Below are 26,177 nucleotides of genomic sequence, written 5' to 3' on the forward strand. Positions count from 1 at the left end.
GCCTTGCCCTGCTCGCTGGGAGTTCCAGGCACATCTGGCCAGCCAGCTGGGTTCTTTCAACATTTTCCTCTTCTTTTCTGCACTTTGAGACTTATTCACTTGGGGTGGGGAGCTAGGAAAGACAGTAACCCCAGAAGTCTCACAGCCCATGACATTACACATCCAGCCCTGATAAAAGTCTCCAAAATACATCACTTCATCATGAAGGCATTTGCGGTTGCTTTTCTGAGATGTCCCATGGTGTGTGTCTCAACTGTGGCATTAACGGCCCCCAGGCCTGCTGGCTGCCCCTGAATCCTGGCTTTGTTCTGTAGTCCGAACCTTGGCCTGGAGGGGAAGGCCCCCTGAGGCTGCATTACCAGGCTGCCTGGAAAAATCTGGCATCTCAATAAGAACTCTGTCCTAAATGTGGATTTTACATGAGAGGTTACACCCACCCTTGTGCACCACCCCATCCCAACCAGTTATGTCTGTGTCAGATAAAGGAGAATTACATTTCAGGGATCATGGACTTTCAGAACTAGAAGGGGCCTTGAAGAACATTGATTCAAAGTGTGATCCCTACACCAGCAGCATCAGTATCATCTGGGAGTGGGGTGACCAGCTGTCCCTGTTTGCCCAGCACTATCCAGGTTTAGCACAGAAACCTGGTATTCCAGGAAAACCCTCAGTCCTGGACAAATTGGGATGATTGGTCACCCTACCAGGAGCAAATTCTTAGGGTCCCACCCCGACCCAGTACCAAACCCACTGCCGTCGAGTCGATTCCAACTCATAGTGGATTGAATTAAGTGAGCCCAAAGATTTCCCCTGTCCCTGACATTCTGTGGTTCTATCTTCTCTACCACTAATGGCTGAAATTTCACCATTAGAAATGTGTTTCTTTTTGTTAATCTCTGCCTTCTTCCTGAAGCTCTTTTTTAAAAATAGTTTTCCATTACAGGGTCCTGTATTAGCTTCCCAGGGCTGCCGTAACAAAATACCACAAACACCGTGACTTATAAGAACAGAAATGTGTTGTCTCACAGTTTTGGAGGCTGGGAGTCCAAATCAGTGCGTCAGCTGGCCCATGATACCTCAGAAGGCTCTAGGGAAAGATCCTTTCTTGTCTCTCCCAGCTTCTGGTAGTCTAGGTGTCCTTGGCTTATAGAGGCATCTGCACATGGTTGTCCTTCCTCTTCCTCTGACTTTCTCTTCTCTTTTGTAAGGACGCCACTGGTATTGGAATTGGCCTCATGGGTGGTACAAACAGTTAAGTGCTTGACTGCTAGCCAGAAGGTTGGCAGTTCAAACCCACCCGGAGGTGCCTTGGAAGAAGGGCCTGACAATCAAATTCCAAAAGTTCACACAGCCTTGAAAACCCAACGGAGCACAGTTCTACTCTGATACACATGGGTCGCCACGAGTCAGAATCGACTTGATAGCAACTAGTTTTTTTTTTAATATTAGAATAGGGCCCACCCGACTCCAGTATGACCTCCTGTTAACCTAACTGATAACAGTGTCAAAGGTATTTCCAGACAAGGTCACGTTCACAGGTGTGAACATATATTCAGCATATATTTTTGGGTTCCTTTTCTCAGAGTCTAGAGAGGGTTCCGTGGCATGAGTCCAGTGGGACCTGGTCAGGAGGGAGGGGCCTGCAAAGGGAGAATAGAATGCAGACAGGAGAGGCTGAGGCCCCAAAGCAACTCTGACTTTACTAAGGGCCGGCGGTGGCCAAGAGGATCCTGACACCCGTCTCCTGCCATGGCTGCCTACAGATGACCGTGTAATAGCTCCGGTCCCAGTTGCCTGGCTAGTCCATCTATCACCATTTTTTACACTTCTTTACAGGCTTCGTTTTTTCCTCCTTCTCTTTTTCTTCTACCACCTTTTCTCTCAAACTAAATCGGAGAAAAATGAGTTCTGTCTTTTTTTTAACAAGAAGACTAAGCATCTTAAATTACCTTCTTCAAGGTCTGCAAATAGAAATCCCCAAATAAGACAGCCACCTATTCTTTTCTCTCTTTCTTTCTGTCTCCATGAGCTCATGAGCTTGAAATAAAAGGCAGAGCAGGGGCTCAGGAGGAAGTAATTTGGACTTGACCCAGCACCAGCCAGGGAGAAGCAGCAGGGGGATGGGCAAGGAGGGCACAATCGGGGTTGGGAACGATGGGGAAAGAGGGAAATGGGCAAAATCCATAACTCATTGTTAGGATTCTGTAACAAAAGAGGTTCCCTACAGGGGGGCAGTTTTTTAAAAGTGCAACTGTGAGTGTGCATGTGTGAGTGAGTGGTTGCACAGGGGGACATGTAGCTCGAGGAGAAGTGGAAACCACAAAGACTGTTGCTCAGATCCATTGAGAGGAAAACAGCATTACCGGGCACAGTGGCCCTTCTCTGCCTTTATCACCACCATTGACATCACAGTTCCAAGCAAGCCCATCAGTGGGCATCAGGACAAGAAGTGGGAGGATGGTGTTGGGCAAAGACTGCGAGTCTGAGGACTGGAGTTCTAGCTTTTAATCCCAGCTCTATGACATGTAATAGTAGTAAACCAGCTGCCGACTCATGGAGACCGCATGAGTATCAGAGTAGAACTGTGCTCCATAGGGTTTTCAATGGGTGATTTTTCAGAAGTAGATCACCAGGCCTTTCATCTGAGGTGCTTCTGGGTGAGCTCAAACCTCCAACATTTTGGTTAGCAGCTGAGCACGTTAACTGTTTCCCCCACCCAGTGACTCTGAAATAATAATAGCTAACATTTACTGAGTACTTACTATGTGTCAAGGACTGTACTAAACACCTCACATAGACTTTTTTAATCTCATCTTCAAAACAGCTCTATGACATAGATATCATTATTATCCCCATTTACAGATGAGGACACGGAAATGAGAGTTGACAGCCTGAGGCAGATCAGAGTTTGAACCCGGGGGTCAGACTCCAGAGGGTCTGCACTTCTTTCTGCCAAGTCACCAGGCCTGTCCTGGCCTGCTTCCTCATCTGGAAGTCAGGGCACAGAAGACAGGTGGGGGGGGACTAGGTGGTCATCAAGGTCCTTGCCAGCGTAGACTTTCTGATTTGGGGCATATCCCACGGTTCTGCATGCAGAGGTCCTGTTTAAATGGTGCAGAGTACAGATTTCCAATGCAAAACCAGTATGTCGTGTGTGTGTGTGTGTCTGTGTGTCTGTGTGTCTGTGTCTGTGTGTGTCTGTGTAGGACAGGAAAACATGCATCATGCAAACCTGATGAGACAGAGGAAGAGGGTAAGAATGCACTGGCCAATGCAAAGTGTAGGTTAGGCCTGTTTTGAGAGGGCAAAAGTGAGATCCAAAGCCAAGGTCTAGAAAATTCTGCCCAAATTCACCTGCATTGTGCGTCCAAAGCCTTTATGTTTCCCAGTCTTTGCTCCATATTGCACACCCACAGCCTCAAACCCACCTGGCTAGGCAGACTTTTAAGCCCTTGGAACCACTTGAAGGGAACCCTGCCAACAAGCCCTGGCTGTGGGAAGGGGCAACAGTCTGGACGAGATTGTTCCAGGTGAATTCCCAAGCCAAGCATGTGTGTCTTCTTTGCAGGCCCAGCAACCATGGCCCATTACAAGGGCCAGCAGGATGACTGGCTGACTGTCTATCTGAAGTATTTACTCTTTGTCTTCAACTTCTTCTTCTGGGTAAGTGAATTCTGCACACACATCCCCTTCCCCGAGCACTGAATGAGTCAAGCCACCTTTGTTTTTTGTGAGTCACCACTCTGAAGTTGGTTTCTTCCAAATCAAAGACCACCCATGGGCAAGTTCTGCCTACTTTATGGCAAATATGTACATTTGCTACTGAGGGGGAAGAAAAGAATCCGGTCTTCAGGTTGGCATGGAGTCCCTACCACATGCCATCTGAATAGAGGATGCATAAACATAACAACGAGCTTTGTGTTCCAGCCCCGCTGTACAAAGGGTCCAACTCTTTCTTCCCCACTAACTTGTTGCACCAGAGCCTTGTGGGAAATGTTACTGCCTGAAATAGTTGCTTGTTTTCCACTGAAGTCCATTTGCCCTTCATGGTTAACGTTCTCCAGGCCTAGGGCAGAGAAGAAGACCTGGGGGGCTGGGGCTGCCGATGCCAGCAAAGGGAATGGTTTCTATAGCGACTCCTCTCAGGAAACCTGCCTGGGTGAGATCTTCCAGAATGAGCATAGAGCCTGTCCTCTTGAAGCAATTACCTGGGTAATTTGGAGCAGAATACCACCAATTCCCAAAAATAACCAGATACGGGAGTGTGTATATTTTGTATTACAGTCAAATCTCACTAAATTTGGAGAGGCAGTGGAGTACTAAGAGCACAGCCTTTGGTGTTAGATGCACCTGAGCTCTGCTGCTTACTAATGGTGTGGCCTTGGGCAAGTTACTTAAGTCTTCTTACTTGGTTTTCCCATCTGCAAAATGGGGATAGTTTTTAACTGCTCGGGTCGTTCTGCCAACCAGAAACCAAACCCATTGCTGTCGCGTCAGTTCTGACTCATGGCAACCCCATGTGTTTCAGAATAGAACCTCTCCATAGGGTTTTCTTGGCTGTAATCTTTATTTAAGCAGATCACTAGGCCTTTCTTCTGCAGAGCCGCTGGGTAGATTCGAACTGCCAACCTTTAAGTTAGCGTTGTTGTTGTTGTTAGGTGCCATCAAGTCAATTTTGACTCATAGCAACCCCATGTGACACAGTAGAATTGCCCCATAGGGCTTTCTAGGCTGTAATCGCTATGGGAACAGATCGCCAAGTCTTTCTCCTGCAGAGCTACTGGGTTCGAACCGCCAACCTTTTTGTTTGCAGCCAGACACTTAACTGTTGTGCCACCAGGGTCCTTTGAAGGTTAGTAGTCAAGTGCAAACTGTTTGTGCCACCCAGAGACCTTTGTTTGTTCTGCCGATGCCCTGAAATGGTATATGTAAAGTGCTTAGCCCAGTCTCTGCATACAGAAGGCATTCGATAAAAGTAGTGAGATCATTAAAACCCAAAACTAAACCCCCTGCTGTCAAGTCGATTCCAACTCATGGTGACCCCATGTGTTACAGAGTGGAACTGCTCCATAGGGTTTTCTTAGCTATAACCTTTACAGAAGCAGATTGACAGGCCTCCCTTCCACAGAACCGCTGGGGGGGTTTGAACTGCCAGCTTATAGGTTAGCAGCCAATCATAATAATTAGTAAGGCAGTATTTCAGAATGTGAGATGTCAAAACAAATGCTGGCTCCCTGAAAACGCCACCAAATCAGCCAGCTCCCAAGGCAGAGCCTAGTTTCCTGCTTACCTCAGTAAGGTCGAACATGGTAAGGTGTTCTAGAACACTACCTCAGCAGGGTCTTAGTAGCATCTCAGAGAGGCGAGAGTAAAGGCGAAATACGTATGTGGTCTGAGGGTCTTTCATGCAGGAGCTTATTAAGATGGGGAAGAATCATAGAGTAGTTTAGGATTGTAATGCTTTAGGATTGGTGAGCACAGCAAGGCAAGGGTTTCCAAGAGTCTTAGCGTGTAAATAGTCATTTGATGCTATCTATTAACAAGTTGAACAATCTGATGTTTGTTTAAATGTTTTTCTGCAAAGTTCCTGAAACGCACAATAAGATTTATTTGCAACTTTTATCTTCCTGGGCAACAGTTTCCTGGAATAGGAAAGCCATGTTGATGAAGGACAGTGGAATAATAGCCATGTTGATGTGGACGTTAAGCTGTGTGGGCGTAGATGATTTCAGCTCTCAGAGATAAATCTGATAGTGTTTCCGATTCTTACTGAGTACAGATTTCTTTTTAAAGCATAAGCATGTTTTTCTGATCATAAAAGTCTTATATATTGGTTATAGATAATCTCCAAAATACTAGAAAGTATAAAGAAGAAAATAAACATTGCCCATATCTAACCATCCCCAAATGACCACTATAGACATTCCCTCCAGACTTTGGACTGATCAACAGGAAAGACGGTGGGGGCCTACGCTATGGGAGTGGCAGTTGGGATGGAAATATTGACAAGATTAGGACATTAACTGGATGGGGTCGAGAGGGAGAGAGGTGTCCAGGATATATAACTTTTGCGACAAGAGACAGAAATGAAGAATAATTTGATGTTGAACTCGTTAGATGGCGAGTGCAGATTTAGACATAGTGAGTTTGAGTTGCCAGGAGACATCCAAGTAGAGGTGTCGAGGGGGCAGTTAGCTCATGGGTCTGTGTCTCAGGAGAGAGGCTTGAACCACAGACTTGGGATTGTCCCCACCCAGGTGGTGATGGCAGTCACAGAAATAGGTGAGAGTCCCCAGGGGAGCTGGAGATTAAGAAGAGAGGAGATAAAAGAATGAGACAGCGGCATCCCCATGGCCCAGGGGTAAGTCTAGGGTGACCAGCTCTTTCGGTTTGCCCAGGAGTCAGGGTGTTCCCAGGATACGGGACTTTCAATGCTAAACCAGGAAAGTCCCAGGCAAACCAGGACAAGATGGTCACCCGGGGGGAGTGGGAGGAAGAGAGGTCCACAGAGGAGCTCGAGAAGGAGCAGTCAGAGAGGAGGGAGGAAAACCAGGAGAAACAAGTGTGGTAGAAGCTTGGAGATCAGGGAGTTGTCAACAGTGTTAAAGGCCAAGGAGACATGGAGTTTTGTAAGGCCTAGAAAGGGGCCATTGAGTTTAGCAGCAAAGACTTCATTGGTGGCTGTGCCGAGAGCACTTTCAGGAGAGTAGTGGAGGCAGGGACCTGAGGAAGTGAAGACTCAGTGTAGACGCCAGCTGAGGACCAGGAAAAGAGGGGCGGGCAATACTGGTGGGCCGGAGGGTTGTTGGTTCTCACATCTCTTTAGAACCTAGGGCTGTTGTGCGGTTATAAACCCAGAATATTTGTGGAAGGGCTGTGAACTTGCATGTTCTGCCTGTGCCGCTGAGGTGCCATAGGAGGGAGTGGGTAGTAGATACAGTGACCACCCTCAGGGGTCCCTTCCCACCTGAGCAGACTGGGAGTCTGTCTCTTCAGTGTTTGCATTTCTTCGGGAACAGTGAGGAGAAGGACGAGTGGGCGGCGACACAGGCAGATGGGCAGCAAGCGTGGAACCAGAACAGCTACCAGCAACAGAGAACCTTCTCCCATGTACATCTTCCTGCGTCAAGTTAAAAATACCCTTGCTCGGGGGCCTGGCTGGCCTCAGGCCAGCTTCCCAGGGACCCATTCGGCTGAGCCTCAGTCCCCTTTTGGGAGTTGGCCAGCTTTTGAAGGTTCAGAAAAAGCCCCCATGGCCCCCAAGCTCTCATCACAACTTGGCCTCGGTCTCCAGACTGTGGAGTCCGTCCCCTGGACTCACTGCGATCCCCTTAGAGTGCATAAGGGGCAGAATGCTGGCCCATCTTCTCCCATGGCAAACCAAAACCAAACCCATTGCCATCAGGTCCATTCCAACTCATAACGCCCCCTTGTGGTACAGAGTAGAACTGCTCTCCCTAGGGTTTTCTTGGCTATAATTATGGAACCAGATCATCAGGGCTTTCTTCTCCAACACTGCTGGGTGGGTTTGAACTGCCAATTTTTAGGTTAGTAGTCAAGCACAGACGATTTGTGTCATCCTGAGACTTGGTCTTCCATAGCAGATCACAGCTTTCCACTTCCAACGGCCCACAAAGTCCCTGGGAATTTACCAGAATTCCCCAGGGAAGAGTCATTGTCATAAGGCTCCCCTACCACTCCCCCACCAAGAAAAGTTTCACTCCCAGACACATCACAAAATCCAACTGCTGCCCCTCCCATCTGAGCCCCTTTTATTAGACACATAGTAGTGCCTGCATCTTCATTGACCCATGCCACCCTCCTTGCTGTGTAACACCGTCTTCTGCCTTCCTCACAGAGTGGTAATGCAGAGAACTGTGTCAACCTGGTTTTCTGACTCAAATCTCCAAAGACCATTGGACTCATAACCATGGCCTGAGATCCACTGCTTTGGTAAACTTTCACTTGGGATCCCAAGGTTCAAGGTTGAACTTGGAGCAGGGTGTTTTGATACTGTGGATATTCAGACATGCAGAGTATGAAGGATGTAAGCAAGACGTAAGAAGTGTACACAGCAGACACCCCACCTGTGCCTACATCCGGCTCCACCTCTGGACCCTACCCTCAACACTCAACCCATCCCTGACCCCCCCACTCCTCACCATCACCCTATCCCTGACTCCTACCCCCATTCTGATCCCCAGCCACTTTCTTTTCAATTAACCCAGTGTTGACCATGGTGATCCCACTGAACAGGGTAGGCTCCCTTGGCTAGAGCTCTGGGTCGGGAGCCCAAAACACCAACGCTTATATGCCTCCTTTGTGACCCTAACTAAAAAGAGAATGTGGCCCAGGCTTTCTTATGTGGCCACCTAGGAATTGTGTTTCTTACTCCTTCCTTTTCCTACACAGCTCCCTACGGCTCCCATCACCCCTGCAATGTTGTTCTCTAATTTATTATTTTAATTACCGGCTTGGCTGTGTTAATAATCAAAACTTTTCCAACCTCCCAGGAGCTATGCCAGCCTATGGGAAGAACTGAGGAATCAGCATCTCCTTTGACTAAGAGCAGCTTCTGCTCCCGAAGCTCTGTCCTGCCCCCGAGCGACCAGCTGAGGCATTGCTACTTACCTGTGAGGGCATGGAGGGCTGGGCCTGCAGGGAACCCCTGGAGTCTTTTAAGAGAGACCTGGGGCCAAGACAGGAGGCAGAGAAGCTGGAGGACTGGGGCCACATGAGAAGACCAGGGGAAGAAGTAGGCTTGAGAGCATTAACAGTGTCAAGTCAGGAGTCACAGAGCCTTCTGCTGGCTTCCGTGCCAATGTTTTAAAAGCCCTTCACGTTGTCCATCATCAGCCTACTGAATGTGGCCTTTGCCCTTCTCCCAGGCCATGCCATCTCAGAAAGAATGGATGAGGGGCCCAGTGGTTGGTTTTCCTGTTGCAACCCTTCCTAAGATGCTGAGTGGCCCAGGATCCCCTGGTGTTTGAGGTACCTCTGCATCTGTGCGCACGTTTGGCCTTCACAGGGCCATGGCACAAGAGATGAGTCGAGGATGAGCCTGTGGTGCCACCTCTCAGCTGTAGCTCAGGGACTCTCGGCCTGGCTGTGGCCCAGACACAGGGTGACCCACTTCATGGACAAAGCAGCTTTGTATGGGTCAGCAGCGCAGTTGGTAAAAGGGGTACCAAACTGGAAGTTAGGACTCTTGAGTTCTAGTCCCCACTCTGCCACTGGCTGGTTATGTGACCTTGGAAAAGTCACTTCTCTCTGGGTCTTAGTTGCATCATTGTGGTTGTTAGGTGCCATCAAGTCGATTCTGACTCACATCAACAGCATGTGACGAGTAGAACTGCCTCAGAAGGTTTTTAGGCTGTAATGTTTACAGAAAAGGAGCCCTGATGGCACAGTGGTTAAGCGCTTGGCTGCTAAACAAAAGGTCACTAGTTCGAACCCACCAGCAGCTAAGTGAGAGAAAAATGTGGCAGTCTGCTTCCATAATGATCACAGCCTTGGAAACCCTATAGGGAAGTCTACTCTGTCCTATAGTGTCACTATGAGTTGGAATCAGCTTGAAGGCAACAGGTTTTTTTCTTTTTTTTAATCTTTACAGAAGCAAATCTCCAGGCCTTTCTTCCACAGAGCCACTGGTTAGATTCAAACCGCTAACCTTTTGGTTAGCAGCTGAGTGCTTAACCGTTTTGCCTCGAGGGCTCCTTTCTGCCACCATTAGAGGCTTCTATTTGCACAGAGAGCCTGGGAACTAACAGGAGAGGTAGAACCTCAGGCTGAATTTGTCAGTGGTGATGGTGGTAGTGAAAAAAATCTCAGGGGGCCACCATTGCAGCTGGAAAGATGAGCTCAGTCCTTCTCCAGAAAACTGTGCATCAACACTGGACATTTGGCACGTTCCTGCATCAGATAGTTGCATCACACAGTATATAAAAGGGGTTGGATTCAGTGCCTTCTTTCCTTCCTTCCTCCTCCTCTCCCTCCCTTCTTTCCTTCCTTCCTTCAATATGGGTTATTGGGCATCTACAAAGTATAGCAGTGTTCTAGGGATGCTAAGATGAATAAGGTTTAACTGAGAAGCTCGAAGGGGAGACAGACAAGGTAAAATACAATCCACCGTGATGAATGTGACTATAGGAACATGAACAAGATGTGGAAACCGTGCAGAGGACGATGATTTGCTTGGACTGGGGGCCATGGAGGGTGCCAAGGAAGGTTTCCTCCAGGCGCTGAGCTGGATTTTGAAAAATGAACAAGTGACAAGTTCTCTCCCAGCTCCAACCCTCAATAAGTCTCATGAGCTTTTGCTCTTGTTACAAGGGTAGAGGGAATTAGGGAAGAGAAAGGGGGGAGTAGTGCTCTGATTGATTTTATCGAGGGCTCTTTCAAATGAGAGCTGAGAAAAGAATGCCTTGAAGTGGAAAATGGCCCTTAGCATGACAAGCCTATCCTTGAAGATTCAACTCACATAGAACAGGCACCAAGACCACAGGAGCACTAGGGTAGAGCCTGGGAGAAATGCCTGTGCTGGTGCTCAGAGAGCTGTTGATCATTAATAAGGTGAATGGCAGTACTTAATGCAAGCTTGGGGTCCCTGGATGGTGCAGATGGTTAATGTGCTCAGCTACTAATCAAAAGCCAACCAGAGGCACCTCAGAAGAAAGTTCTGGCCATCTACTTCCAAAAAATCAGCCACTGTGAAAACCCTATGGAGCACAGTTCTACTCTGACCCACATGCAGTCACCATGAGTCAGAATCAACTCAACGGAAGCTGGTTTTGAATGCATACTTACTTGTGCCTTCCTGGAAAGCTCAGAGGAGTGGGTGTGGGCTTGGAGTGCTGACAGACGGCCCCACACATGCGCGAAGAGCTCAGCAGGGCTGTGTTGGGGCTGATGCCCCCGGCCCTCAGAGTTCAGCTGACTCTTCTGATTTGGTAGCATGGAGCTATTCTTTAAAAGCGACCCAGCCAGCCCTATGGGACCCAGCCTTGCTCAGACCCAGAGGCTCTCGCTGAACCATAGGCTACGTTTGCGCTCCAAATTAGACCTGTTCACTGTGCCCTCTGAAGCCCTTGTGGCACAGTGGTTAAGAGCATGGTTGCTAATCAAAAAGTCGGCAGTTCAAATCCACCAGCCACTCCTTGGAAACCCTATGGGGCAGTTCTACTCTGTCCTGTAGGGTCACTATGAGTCAGAATCGACTCGAAGGCAATGGGTTCTTATTGTGCCCTCCATTTCTCCATAGTGGGGATTACCTTGTGATTACTTATTCAGGGTCTTCCTACTTGCTCACCTGCAGGAGGCAAGAGGGCAGATGTAGAGTCAGTCTTAGGCATAGGCACCACTACAGCCTGAGAGCCTAGCATAGTGGCTGGCCATAGTAGGTGCACACAGTAGATGAGCAAAGAGGAAGGAGTGGGGTGGGAGAGAGGAAGGGGGAATAATGCAGCATTGTTGTTGCTAGGTGTCATTGAGTCAATTTCAACTTACGGTGACCCCATGTGACAGAGCAGAACTTCCCGTAAGGTTTTCTAGGTTGTAATTTTTATGGGAGCAGATCACCAAGTCGTTCTCCCATGGAGTTGCTGGGTGAGTTTGAACTGCGCACCTTTCAGGTAGCAGCTGAGTGCTTAACCATTGTGCCACCAGGGCTCTTTAATGCAGCATTACACTGATATTAAGAACTCCCTGGGTTGCAGCACTATTCACAATAGCCAAAAGGTGAAACAACCCAAGTCTCCACCAACAAATCAATGGATAACCAAAATGTGGTATGGCCATGCAATGGAATATTACTCAGCCATAAAGAGAAATGAAGTTCTGATACGTGCTTCAACATGGGTGAATCTTGAAAACATGGTGAGTGAAATAAGCCAGACATAAAAGGACAAATAGCGTGCGATCCTACTTTTATGAAATCTCTGGAATAGGCAAATGCATGGAGACAGAAGTTTATTAGTGATTACCAGGGTCTGGGGAGAGGAGAGTTATTGCTTAAGGCGTACCGAGTTCCTATTTGGGAATAGATAATGGTGATGGTTGCACAGCATTATGGATGTAATTTATGCCACTGAATGGTAGACATAAAGATAGTTAAAATGACAAATTTTATTTTATATATATTTTACTACCAAAAAAAAAAAAAAAAAACTTGGCTGCTACCCCAGACCTTTCCAGAGGCTTCCTAATGACCAATAAACACATTGCTGTCAAGTTGATTCCGACTCATAGAGACCCTATAGGACAGGGTAGAACTGCCCCATAGGGTTTCCAAGGAGCAATTGGTGGATTTGAACTGCTGATCTTTTGGTTATCAGCCATCTCTCTTAACCACTACACCACCAGGGCTCAATAGAAAGGTCCATTCCCTTCTGGCACTTGGTCTGCACCTCTGAAAATAAGGCATTGCCAGAAACCTGGAAAGACAAATCCTAATCGTTGCCCCAGCGATTCGGCAGACAAAACAGAGGCAGGCTGGAGGAGCATGTTACGTTATTTCACAGCCTGCTACACAAGGCCCATTCAGCAAGTCCCACGCCACTGGAGTGGCTCCTGCGTGCCAGGGCCCGTGCTGGCTAAGGGCTGCTGTAAAACAGTGCTCTGCTGGTGTATGGAGGGAAGGACACAGCCTGCTGGGAAGGTCAGAGAAGACATCACAGTTGAAATGGGCCTTAATGGGTGTGTAGGAGTTCAGCAGTGATGAAAAGGGTTAAGCGCTCAACTGCTAACCGAAAGGTTGGCGGTTTGAACCCACTCAGCGGCTCCATGGGAGAAAGACCTGGTGATTCGTTCCTGTAAAGGTTACAGCCTAGGAAACCCTATGGAACAGTTCTACTCTGTCACATTGGATCACCATGAGTCAAAATCGACCCAGTGACACCTGACGACAACAACAACAACAAGGATTTCAGCAGAAGCGAAAGGGCAAGGAGAACAGTGCAAATAAAGGTTGGGAGGTAATAAGAGATGAGGGCGGTGAGGCCCAGAGAGGCTATGTAACTTGTCCAAACTCACACAGCCAATGAACAGAGAAGGTGGGATCCTGATCCCAGCAGAGTTCACAATCTTATCCACTCTACACTTGCGAAAAGTTAAGTGCTCGACTACTAGCCAAGGTTCAGACCCACTCAGAGGCACCTCAGAAGACAGACCTGGCAATCTGCTTCCAAAAAGTCACAGCCTTGAAAGCCCTATGGAGCAGTTCTACTCTGCACACATGGGGTTGCCATGAGTCCAAATAGACTCAATGGCAACTAATAAGAACAACTACTACTGCCTTAGAACATAGCCAAAAAAACTAAAACCCAATAATTACCCTGGGCTTTCTGGCCTGGGGCTGCCTTCATGAGTGGGTGTGCTATTAATGAGCCTCGCTAGAGGAGGAAGAGCATAGATGATGAGTGTGGTTCTAAATAGGTGAACACATAGCCAACCAAAAACCTTTCCAGTCCAGCATAGTTCCTGGCACACAGTAGACACCCAGGGAACACTTAGATAAATTAACTGCACTGCCACCCTGTGCATTTCCTGCCTTCCCAGGCCCTGGGCTCCCCCTTGCACTGAGAGAAGTCTCTTGCCCAATGGAACCTTCCTTATTGGAAACCCCATGGTCCTAGCCCCTGCTGCACCCTCATCCTCTGCCTAGCTCCTAGCACAGAAATCCTAAAGTAGCCTGATAAAGAAAAATCCTGCAATTGCTTTTATACCCTCTGCCTGCTTTCCTTCAGGCTTGCTGCCTGATTTCTACCAGACCCTGAGCTGTGCGGCCGTTCAGGCTAATCCTTCTCCCGATGATGACGTGAGTGACTTTTGGCGATGTTTCTTTTCTATAAATGGAAAGTTCCTAAAATTACATGGCATAAGTGACCTGCTCTGCCCCTCCTGGCCTGCTTATGTCCTCATTGGTAAGAAGGCCAGCTTCACCCTCTGCAGGGTTTTCTGGATAATCTGCTACAGGCTATGGCTTTGAAAAATGTAGTTAATATTCTACAGAAAACCAACCCAGTTTCTGTAAAGAACCAAATACTGTTGAATCGACTCTATGCAAATGGCTGTTGAAATAGCTCATTGGGGTCAGATTGATCCTTGTCCCAATCAATCCTCATCTGTGTTCCTCTTCCACTGCTCTTTCTGCTGACTTAGACAGTTTCCAAATGGCCTGAGTGAAAGCCTTGAGCCAGTGGTCCAGAAGCATCTCACTGGCGGTGTGTTGGCAGGAGGTTATCCCCTGGTATTAACAGGGACATTTTACCTCCGTGGAGGGTGTCTTAGGGATAATGTCATCCAGCACCCCATTTTACAGATGAAAGAAACTGAGGCTTAGAGAGTAGAAGTGTCTTGCCCATGGTCATATGGTTAGTAAGAGGCAGAGCCACTGAAACCCAGGCCTGATGACTTCTACCCTCATGTGACACCCTTTGTGACCCATTCCAACATTTAGTAACTTCTAGAGAGCTGACCAAGTCCCAATCTTTAGATCCCCTGAAGGACTTGGAACTCTCTTACTTCTTATGGCAAATCCCACTCCAAGTTCTTCTTTAGACACTAACTTCTCCACCTGATATAATACTCTAAAGAAAGCATTGGAGACCCAGTTGATTCAGTCTCACCTCCTGATTTCTTCTGGACATCAGAACAAGTGTGAATTTGTTGTTTCTGGACCTTAAGCAGGGCAGCATGTCCTTCTGGACCCATCCCAGACTCTCCCATGTGTCTGTGGACCCAGCTGTGACCCTGGCTGACCTGTGGGCTCAGCCTTTTTTCAAGATTCCAGCCTTTTCTGTGTAACCAGCAAATGCTCTGGCAGAGAGCAGCCCTCCATTAGTAGGATCAATACGGCTTCTCTCCTGGGGCTGCCCTTTCTCACAGCCTCTCCACCTCCCTTCCCATATGTTTGTTCCATTCTTGCATAGCCTGATTTTTGCCCCTTAGAATTGAAAAGTGTGCCCTCATTACCACACCTACCCCAAAGTTTCTACGAAAGCAAACATCCTAGCAGACAGAAGAAAAGAATGGAGTTCAAGTCCTGAACAAATGACAACAGTTCCCAGAGGAAAAGTCCAGAGCTTCAGGAGGCACCCCTCTAGGACTGAGGTGTCTCCGGAAGCAAGGAGTGTGTTCTGTGAGATTCAGCACAGCACCATCTACTGGTGGGAGTAGGGCAGGACACTTTGACCCCATATTAAATATGAAACCTAGGCAGTAGTTCTCAACTAGAATCACCTGGGAACTTTATGAAATATTGATGCCTGTGTCCCACTCCCAGAGATTCTGATTTAATTGGCCTGGGATGTGGCCTGGGCTGGGGGATTTTCACAGCTCCAGGTGATTGTGCATCCAGGACTGACAGCCACTGTGTTAGAGGGATGTAGAGGCAGAGGAGGCCTTAGAGACCATCCACACCAGGATTCATCACATGGAACAAGAAGAGGCTCCTGCGCCTGAACTTGAATGCGTTATTTTATGTGGACATCCATTTCTCTGGAGGATTGGGACATACATTTTTCTCAGATTCTCAGTGGGTTCCATGACCCCCAACAGATCAAGAGTCCAGTTCAGATGTGTCCCTTTTGATGGTGCCAGATCTAGATGCTCAGCCAAAATTCTGGATTGGGGGCAAGAAAGGGAGTTGACAAGCCATTTAAAGGCTTAATGGATAATGTGCATGTTTCTGTAAAGAGACCACACCCATTAAAAGTCAAGTTTCTTAGCTTTGTTAGATCCACTCAGTGTGGTCACACTGACTAGTTCATGCTGCACGGAGTCTCTTCCTGGCAGTGTTACATGCTTTTGATTGATAAAAAATAAGAAGTGAATTACTGCTTAATTAATACACTGTGTCTGGTAGGCAAAAGCCCTCAAAACATAAGATCCGGGGGAAAAAAATTAATCCAAGGGGTCTTTGGTGGTAACAAGCTGGGAACCACTAACCTAATAAAAAAGAAACAAACCAGTTGCCTTCAAGTCAGCTCTAATCCCTGGCAACCCCGTGTGTGATGCCATATATGTCAGAGTAGAACTGTGCTTCATGAGGTTTTCAACAATTGGTTTTTCAGAAGTAGATCACCAGGCCTTTCTTCTGAGGCACATCCAGATGGACTCCAACCTCCAACCTTTTGGTTAGCAGCCAAGTGCATTAACCGTTTGCACCACCTAAGGACTCCACTAGTCTAATACAACCCACTTATTTAAGAGATGAAGAAACTGAGACCCAGAGAGGTTAAGGGGCCATCTTTAGGTCACACAGCTAGTTACAGAAATGTTGGAACCCTCACTCAAGCCTTGCAGGCATGCTGTAGGGACAAATAAATATGTGCAGAATATTTTGCTGGAAACCCTCACTTTGACCCAGACTTGGGAAATTCCTCACTGGTCATGCAGGTATGTGAGCCGCAGATAACCTACACCCACAGAGAGTTAAAAAACCTACTGTAGTTTAGTATTTCGTCAAATCTATCACCCATTGTAAGATATACTATCATTTTTGTACCACTAAGAAAAAGCACAGCCAAGTATAATTCTAAGAGGCCATCAATCATATAATGCATCCCAATTTTAGAGATGTTAAAATGTGAGAGAAAATGTGCATGTTGGAATCGAAGAAAAATGATACATTAGCCTCTCTCATTCCATTCTGAGTGGCATAGCTGCAGTTCTATGTGGTTTTCTTCCAGCTGGTTCTCTTCCCTGGTAAAGGTGCTAATGGAGGATTAAATGACACTTGGAATAAAATATTTAGATTGTAAAAAGTGGGAGTAGAGGAGCAGGCTCAGCCCACTCTGTGGGACCAGAGGACAGAATCCTAGATTTGTTCTCAAAAGACTTGGGTTTGAATTTCAGTTCCGAAGCTTTCTAGCAGTGTCATCTGGGGCAAATTCTTATTCCCCCCAAGCCCACTTTCCTCGTTTGAAAAATAGAGATATCTGCCCCCCTCCATCCCTCACAGAACTGTTGCAAAGCTGAGAAGAGAAAATGGTACAATACATGCAAGTTGAGTAATTTCGGTGCCTAATGCATGTTTGGAGCCCTGGTGACGTAGTGGTTAAGAGCTCGGCTGCTAACCAGAAGGTCAGCAGTTCGAATTCACCAGCCACTGCTTGGAAACCCTATGGGGCAGTTCTTCTCTGTCCTATAGGGTTGCTATGAGTCAGAATCGACTCGATGTCAACGCGTTTGGTTTTACAGGTTTTTGATGCATGTTCATGGCAAGAACCACCTTCCATTTGCTCAGCTGATGTCCGTACCTGCCCAGAACTGTGAAATGACAGGGTGGGTTTTTCAGGGAGGTGTTCCGCAGGTGAGGAACACGTCACAGTGATAGGCCTCAGAGGAAGTGGATGGAGCCCAGTGTGGCTTCTCTAGCCTTGGCCATACCTGGGACCTCTTGAGGAAGTATCCACCACCAATCCAAGGAAGGACCCACCCTAAATGGGAGCAGGGGTACTTTGGGCCAGACAGAAGCCTGCCTTCCCAGAAATAGGTGGCAGAGGTTCCAGGGGTCCTGCTCCCCAAATCCTGGGAAGTCACCTCTAGGACTCCCCATCTGGCATCTTGAGGACACACGGGTACACGCACGCACCCTCTTCTGCTGAGCATAACAGTCACTGAACCTTTTGCTGTCGAGTCGATTCCAACTCATAGCAACCCAACAGGATAGAGCAGAACTGCCCCACAGGGTTTTCAAGGCTGTAATCTTTACAGAAGCAGACTGCCACATCTTCCAAGTAACTGGTGGTTTCAAACTGCCGACGTTTCAGTTAGCTGCTGAGCGCTTAATCAGTGCACCACCAGGGCTCATAACAGTCACAGAAAGGACTATTCAGCCCCCTTGCAGAAAGGACAGGGCAAGAAGAGCCACCCTATTATACTTCCCAGGACCTCAGTTAATTTGCCTTCCCTCTGTGGGCCTCGGTTTTTTCATCTGTAAAATAGGAATGAGAAGCCCAGTCGTGCTTCCTCAATGGGCAAACGTAAGGATTAAACAAGGGGCTGTGTATGAAAATGCCGTCGATGTCAATGTGAAGAAGCACTCTGAGGGGAGAAAGAGCCCAGGGTGACCAGGAATTGGGAGGGACAAAGGACCTCAGACACACCAGTCATTCCCATGACTGCAGTAGTCTCTCCTATCTCATTACAAGGATGCAGTAGGCATCATAGTAAAAAGCACAGTCTGCAGTCAGACCTGGATTCAGAATTGGGCCCTACAACTTGCTAGGTGTCTGACCTTGAGCAAGTCACCTAACCTCTCTAAGCCTCGATTTCCTCATCTATAAAATTGGGTAACCAAACTATTCTCCCAGACTCTTTGGCGGATTAAATGAGATGATGTGTAAATGTGCCCAGTGCACAGCAGGCACTCAGCAAACAGGAGCACTGAGGCCCCTGCCACCACCCAGCTCTAACCCTGTGACTTCCTGCAGGTGGGGGGCGCAGGGGTCATGGCCGTGGGCGTCTGGACCCTGGTGGAGAAGAGCGGCTACCTGAGCATCCTGGCCTCCAGCACCTTCGCCACCTCTGCCTACATCCTCATCTTTGCAGGCACACTCGTCATGGTGACCGGCTTCCTGGGCTTCTGCGCCATCATCCGTGAGCAGAAGAGCTGCCTCTCCACGGTGAGTGCCACCTGCCCCTGAGCTGCTTGCACTCTGCCCACAGGGAGAAGGAAACCTGCCCAGGGCCTCAGGAATCATGCTGGAGACCCCTCACCACCGCCCCGTCCCCCAATCAGATTTCCCTATGCTAAGAACCCCCGTCAAGTAATAGGGGCTCCAACCCTGGACTGAGAAGCATGCTGAGACCAAGGGAAAGCTGCAGAGAGGTGGCTGCTCTTGGGTGGTGTTTGTTCTGTTTTCCATGTTCTCAGGACCTAGGCCAGGAGGGCAGCTTGGTTGTGGGTCCTTACCCTCCTTGTCCTCCTCCCTCTGCTCTTCCTCTTCTTCCTCCTCCTGTTCTCCTCCTCCTTCTCCCTTCCTCCCTCCTACCCCTTCTCCCCCTCCTCTTCTTCCTCCTCCTCCTTCTCCTCCTCTTCCTCCTTCTAGATTTTATTATGGGAATTTTCAAATATATACAAAAATCAAAAGAAAGGTATGATGAAGCTCCCGGTTCCCATCACCCTGATTCAACAGTTTGATCATCTCATGACCAATTGGGTTTCATCTACACCCTCCCCTTCTTCCTGCCCCCTCCCCCACCCCAGATTATTTTGAAACAATCCCAGACACCACGTCATCTGTAAATATCTTGGTATGTACTTATAAAACTTAAGGATCTTTTTTTTAACAACACAATGACATTAGCATTATCAAAGCTAAGAACAATTAGCCATCTCTCTTAATACCATGAAATAACCAGGCAGTTTCAGATTTCCCCAAGTGACCCATAAACTGGTTCATTTTTGTTTTGTTTTTCACAGTTTGTTTGAATCAGAGTCAAAATTAGGTTCATACGTTAAAATTGGTTGATTTGTCTCTCAAGTGTCTTTTAGTCTATAAGTTCCCCATCAGTCTCTTTTTTTCCCCCTTGTAATTTATTTGTTGAAGAAACCAGTCATTTGTCCTGTAGAGTTTCTCTCAGTCTGGGTTTTCTGATGACACCCCTGTGGTGGAGTTTAATATGTTCTGATAGTTGGATCTAGAAGCTTGATCAGATTCAGGTTGGATTGTTTTGACAAGACTATTCCATGGCTGGTGGTGTGGGTACCACAGACTTCTTGACAGGCTTCCACCTGGGACACTGGGGAGGTTACCCATAGCTGGTCCAGAATGTCAGGAAAGGAGACCAGAGTGTGACCTGCAGGGGACAAAGTCCTGGAGTCAAGCTCCGGGTCCCAGCAGACCGCAATACCTCAAGTCCCGTATACTCATCAGTAGTGACAAGGTCTCTGGTGCCAGGGTGGCCTCTCCCCACCCTCCATCTCCTTCTGGAGGGCCAAAGCCCATGGGTGAGAAGAGGGAGAAAGGACAGAGGAGGCTGAAAAGCATCCCAGCTTAGCAAGGAAGTGCCAGAGGCAGAGCCAGTCCAAGTCTCAAAGAGAAACCAGGTTGTGTCTGAAGGAATCAGGCAGTGGGGAACAAGCCTTTGAAGAGCCCTTGTGTTCTCCTTACCCTGCATCCAGGTCTCCAACATTGGCTTCACAACTTCTGTCCTGCACAACCAAGATCAAGGGCGCAGGAGGTAGAGGAGGGGGGTGAGGGGCATGCAGAGAGAGAGACGGAGGGACAGCCCCTACAACCTCTCTCACTAGTGTGACCTAGTTTTTTAGCCCCAGATATAGAAGCCTGTGCGCAGGCTCAGTGGGATACCTCTTCTCTGCTTGAAGAACTCCTTGATTCTGCTCTGCGGGATAGTGCAGAGCCCAGGTGCTGGCAGCATGGATGGTGATGCACCGGTGAAGGTGAAGTGCCACCGGGGACTTGCCACCAGAGCCTGGGCTTGGAGCTGTTTTTCCAGCAGTGGGGGCAGGTGTGCCCAGAGCCAACTACATCCCCATCCAGTCCTCCTTCACATGGCCAACCACTTGCAGAGTGGGGAAGTTGAGGTCCCTGCAAGCTCCTGGGCATAGCACAGACCTGGTCATTGTGAACTGGGTGAAGACATAGAGCATGACCGAGTGAACCGAGGTGTAGTTGGCCAGGAAGAGAGAGCCCTGGTGCAGCACTGACCAGCCTGTACAGGGACCAGCATACAGGGACAGCCCAGACTTTGTTGACCAGTGCTGTTGAGCTCAGAGAGAGAACCTTCTCCCCCTACATCATCAGAGATTCCATCTTTGTCCTGCTCAGCTCTGCACCTCTTAGAAAACGAGGCCTTCAGATTGGCCTCGGGGTTTTAGGCTGAGCCCTCTCGCTCCTCACACCAGGAGGTCTGGCCCACAGAGGCAGGCTGCTGAACCATGTGCTCTCCGCTGCTTTCTTTCTTCCAGCATGTAATCTTGCTGAGGGAGGACAGGGTTCACCCAAGCCCAGTCTCCCTATAACCCGAGAAGGAAGGCACAGACCCTCACTCAGGGAACCTCCCTTCTGATTCAAAGCCATCTCTCTTGGTTCTAAAGGAGCCCCTAAAGACCACTTGTCTCCAAGCAGCACTGGAAACTAGCCCCCTGCTTTCCCCCCAAGCCCAGTTATAACCCAAATGGCCACCGTTCACTGAGAACCACCTACCTCTATCCTTACAACAACCCTGCAAGGTTACAATAATAGTGACCTCTCTGCATGCCAACCACCGTTCTCAATATTTGTACATATTAACTCTAATCCTTACCCCAGCCCTATGAGGCATTTACTATTATCACATGCATGTTATAGATGAGGGCACAGAGAGGTTAAGTAATCTGCCCAAGGCTACACAGCGACTGAGCAGCAGGGCCAGGATTCCTGCCATGAGTTCTGGCTCCCGATCCCATGATTGGGTCCACCACACTACACTGCCTCCAAGAAGGTATGATTCACCCCACCTGAGAGAGGAGAAAGCCAGGCTCAGAGACAGGGAGGATACAAGTCCTGGAGCTGGAGTTTGAATCCCAGTCAGTCTGAATCACCTCCAAGAGTCAGCTTCTCCTGGGGAGTGCCAGCCTGGTGGAAGGTAGAGAAGAGGCCAGTACTGTGCTCAGAGGCGCGCACAGTTCTCCATCTCCGTGAACGTCAGCACTGAGCAGCTGCACTCAGTGATAATTAGATGAAAGAAAGGCCCAGTCCAGAACCCTAGGGCAAGAGACCAAGGGGCTTGCAGTGAGACCCTAGAGGCTTTGGCCTCTTGAGTGTCCCTTGCTCCCATTAGCATATGGAAACCACAGCTTGCATACACACACGCACACATGTACATGGATCAGAGCATATCCAGTTTACAAAGGAACTTGAGAGTCACCGAGTCCAACACTCCATCCAGTGCTGGAATCAGAGGTTCCATGCTGAAGGACACTGGGTGAGAGTGTGGGTCACCCAGGCATTAATGGCGGGATACCTAGTATCGTCGACTTTTTTGGAGAACAGTCCAGTCATAAAAGCTCCTCCCCTTGGTAGCCTCCAAGACCAAGAGGAGAGTGGAAGGCTTGGCAGCTGACAGGGCTCAGTTCCCTACGCCACTAACCACAGCCTCCCCTTCCTCGTTCTCTTCTTACATGATCACTATTCAAGGTCTGCCCCACCATTCAGCTGATCCATGAAGACAGCTGATGTCTCCAGCCTCCCAGTCATGGCCTGACTGTCATTTAGTCTGAATGGCCTGCCCAGAGGGGACCAAGTCCTCTCTGTGCCCGGGGCTGTGCCGGAGAGATATGGAGACTTACTGGAATGTCAGGGCCATGTGTTTGCCTAAGGGCTCAATGGACACCTCTGGCCCTGCCCTTCTAAAGCTTCAGAGGGTCAACAAACAGAGAGAACATTCTCATCCCTCTGAGGCTGAGGCAACCCTGAGGACACGGGTTGTTGGACTGGCTCGTGCGAGACGCTTTCCTTCTTCTCAGCTCCACTTTCCCTTCCTTCCATAGACACCTGCCTACGGTTACATCCATCCCACACAGAACTGATGATCTCTCTGGTTCAACATCACTGAGCAGACACATTGGGGAGGCAACAGCTTGAAACTGAGGTCATGAAAAAGTGAGCACACACACACACAACATGCTTGCACACACACGCACACACGTGCACACATACACACTCAGCCACCAGTGCAGGAAAGCAGGAGTATGGGGACATCTCTCCCAGGGGGCTAACAAGTAGCAAAGCCCACAGCCTAGAATCTTGTTTCTTTGTTTTTCCCTGCCCTCCTCTGAAAGAACCAAAGACAGAACCGCCCCAAGGACTGACAGAACAGGAGGGGAAGCAGAGGATCCTGGGTAATCTACATCCTGGCCCATCAGCCCCTGAATTATTGAGCACTTGATTGTTTAAATCAAGAGAGTGGCTGTAAAACCTTCTTGGGCTCACAGAAGTAGGACTTTTAAAACCCAGGCTCCCATTTAGAGTCATGTGGTGTGGTTAAGGCAGTTTTAAAAGTGTTCTGTGGTTCCCAGAGGTTCCTTCCTGGTTTCACTGAATTGGTTTCCCCCCTACCCTCCATATCTAACTTGCTTTTGAAATCTTTAATCAGCTGAAAGCTGAGGGAAGCTCCAGAGGAGAAATGTAGCAAGTCTAGCTTTATGCAACGTGGTCTCCAAAGAGGAAGTGGATGGATGAAAAAGAAGGCATCTGAATGGTGTGCATCCAGTTTGGATTAGGAGGAGAGGAGAGGACTGACATCAAAAGTTCCCAGAGAAATATCCAGGGAGGGGTCATCCGGGCTCACCCATAAACACGTCTGTCCTGGCCCAAACCCTTCCTGCTAGCGCATCTGCAGCCCCTCAGAGTCATCTTCCCAAGAAGGAAATGTTCATCGGGGACATGAATAGCACATCTTGGCTGGGTGCTGAGATGATGATCAGCTCGGCATCGGAAACCTGCAGAGGGGGAAAGGGAATGGGGTTTAAATTATTCACACCAGATCTTCTTTTTTAGCTAAGGGTACATGAGGGAACCAAATAATTCAGGCCATCTGAGCCCAAAGCCAATGACCATGACAGATGTGCCCTGATCAAACGAACAGGGTATTTTTAGAGGCTAGAATATGGGCTCTGAAAACTTATATGCCTTAAGCCAAGCGAGGATCATGATGGATGGTTCAGGTTAAACTGGGCCTTTATCAGGGGTTCTTTTATATTTAGGGGATTAAAAAGTAGGAAAGTTCTAGACGCCAATTTCTGAAAATGGGGGGACCCAAAATTTCAACGCTTCCTTCCATCAAATACGCCAAGACTTGGTTAACCAAGGTAATAAGGTCTAGAATCAAAGGCAGAAATACCTGGGCAGGGGCTCAAAAGCAGCTTATAGTGTAGCCTGCCCAACTTGGTCTCGGGCCTTGGGTAAGTCACTCCGCTTTTCTTTGCTAGCTGGTGTCCCCATCTTTATACAGGGATGATGTGTGAGGATAATGAGGAAGTATTTTCAGGTCTGAGGAGTCACCACATTACATAAAGATCATGAAAATATGGCTATAATTATCATTTACATCATCATCACTATGACCAAGCTCCTTGGAGAAGGAACCTAAAAAATAGTTATTCTTAGGGCCATTATTGCCAGAGTCCCCACAGCTTGGGCTGGCAACGACCACTAATGAAGCTGGTGATGACGGGAAGGATGGGGGCAGCCTGCATCCCAGCATCCTCCCCAGGGCTTGTTTGTCACCCACAGATCGCTCTGGTAGTACTCTACCAGCTACCCAACCCCATGTTGTCATAGCCTCGCCTGCTTGGTGGCACCTTGACCTTTAAATCAGCTGCCTGCATGCTCTCGAGGGACACATCCTGCAGCCAGGGCTGTGAGAATCCTTAACTCCTCTCCAAGGAATCTGGAGGAGGAGGGATCCTTTCTTCCTCTGGCATAGTTTAATGCAGTGGAGGCCCAATTATAACCGAAATGGCCACCGTTCATTGAGAACAACCTACCTATATTCCTTACAACAGCCCGGCAAAGTCACAATAATAGTGACCTTTCTGTGTGCCGAGCAGTGTTCTTAACGTTTATGCAAATTGACTCTTTAGTCCCCACCCCATCCCTATGGGGTGTTTACTGTTATCACCTGCATTCTATAGATGAGGACACTGGGGGCACAGAGAAGTTAAGTAATCTGCCCAAGGCCACCCTGCTAGTGGAGTGGCAGAGCTAGGATTCAAACCATGCATCAGGCTTCCAAGCCTGTGCTCTCTGATCCACCACACTATGCTGCCTCCAAGAAGGTATGATTCACCCTGCCTGAGAGAGGAGAAAGCCAGGCTCAGAGACAGGGAGGAAGCAGTGCTGGAACTGGAGTTTAAATACCAGTAATCTGCTTCGGACAAGGGGACCTCTTGCCAGGCTTTTTGGGAAGCAGGATACAGATGTCCCAAGAGCCAACCTTGAGAACCCAGCATGGCTGCACAGAGACCCATAGAGCCAAGCCGGCTCTGCCTTCCCCAGCTGGGTCCTGTTGAGGTCGTTCGGGAAAAGTCTTGGGCTGGAATTGGCTCTGTTCTGGGCCAGGACAACCACACAGCTGCATGTAGCCCCCACTTCCTCTCAAGACCCCACTACATCTCACCCCTCAGCCTCCTTCACACTGACCTCACTTGGCCCTAGGCCTATACAAAAGGGCAGCCCTGCGCCTTGGAGATGAACCCTAACCCATCTCCTTAGCCAGAGAGAGAAGCAGACATGCCCAAGACCACACAGCCTGGGCCTTGGTCCAGGGCCTTTGCTGCTGTTCTAGGCTGGCTTATTCCCCCTCGTCGTGGGTTTCTCCAGTACAGGCAACGAGTGCTCGATTTTTCATGACTCAAGGCCTGTGGTTTGATTTCCAGATGGAAAATGAAGCACTGAGGTAAAAATTGGAGGTCAGCTACCTGGCTCCCTGCCACCTGACCCACTCAAAACGTGGAGATGAAGCTTCGGGGTGTTAGCAGTGTTGCTGAAACCGGCTCGGTTTGCATACCAAAACAAGCTTTTGGTCTAGTTGGAGAACAGTCCAACGCAATGATGTGTGGGTGGATTATCCCCAGTAGACGGTCTCTTTGTCTCCCCACCCTTCCAGCTGGGCCCTGAGCAAGTCTCAGAACAGGGCTGAAAAAGGAGGGTCAGAGAGAGAGAGTGTTTGTGTGTTTGTGTGTGTGTGTGTGTGTGTGTGTGTGTGTGTGCGCGCGTGCGCATGCAGCATCTGTTTGCATCCCAGATCGAACAGTTTATTTGAGGGTTATACGTTGCCTTGTCTTTCCATTATTCAGTTGCTTGCTTCCTCTCCTTGGCAAAGACTCTAGATTTAACCATATTACTGGAAAGAGATGGGATTCAGTCACCCTAACCTAACTAGGCCCATTCGCTGCCCCAATAACTGAACACTTGAGTGAGCAGAGCCCAGGAACAGATGAACTAAACAGCAGATAATCCTTCAACAAATTCTTTGGAAGCCTCTTGTTTACATGCAGATATTTTCTCCTTCCCAGGAACATTTCAGCCCAGTTGATGTTAAAACAAACTCTGCTTATTGCACAAATGCATACCCACAAAGGATGGTCTGGAAGTGGGCTAGCGGTTGAGGAAAATTGATCTGAGATGAAAAAAATCTTCTCATCACGAGGTCCGTGTTGGGAACCT

At 48.5% G+C, this 26,177-nt stretch overlaps 1 protein-coding gene across 1 annotated transcript in view; it reads left to right on the forward strand.

Annotated features, from left to right (window-relative positions):
* Nucleotides 1-3,549: 3,549 nt before the first annotated feature.
* TSPAN11 (tetraspanin 11) overlaps nucleotides 3,550-26,177 on the forward strand; it is a 49,287-nt gene continuing 26,659 nt past the window's right edge. The window contains exons 1-2 of the mRNA XM_004381178.3: nucleotides 3,550-3,663; nucleotides 18,435-18,626. Of these exons, the coding sequence (XP_004381235.2) occupies nucleotides 3,550-3,663; nucleotides 18,435-18,626 (306 nt within the window). The remainder of the gene's footprint in view (nucleotides 3,664-18,434; nucleotides 18,627-26,177) is intronic.

This window comes from Trichechus manatus, unplaced genomic scaffold, assembly GCF_000243295.1.
Source record: "Trichechus manatus latirostris isolate Lorelei unplaced genomic scaffold, TriManLat1.0 scaffold00081, whole genome shotgun sequence".
Lineage (NCBI taxonomy): Eukaryota > Metazoa > Chordata > Mammalia > Sirenia > Trichechidae > Trichechus > Trichechus manatus.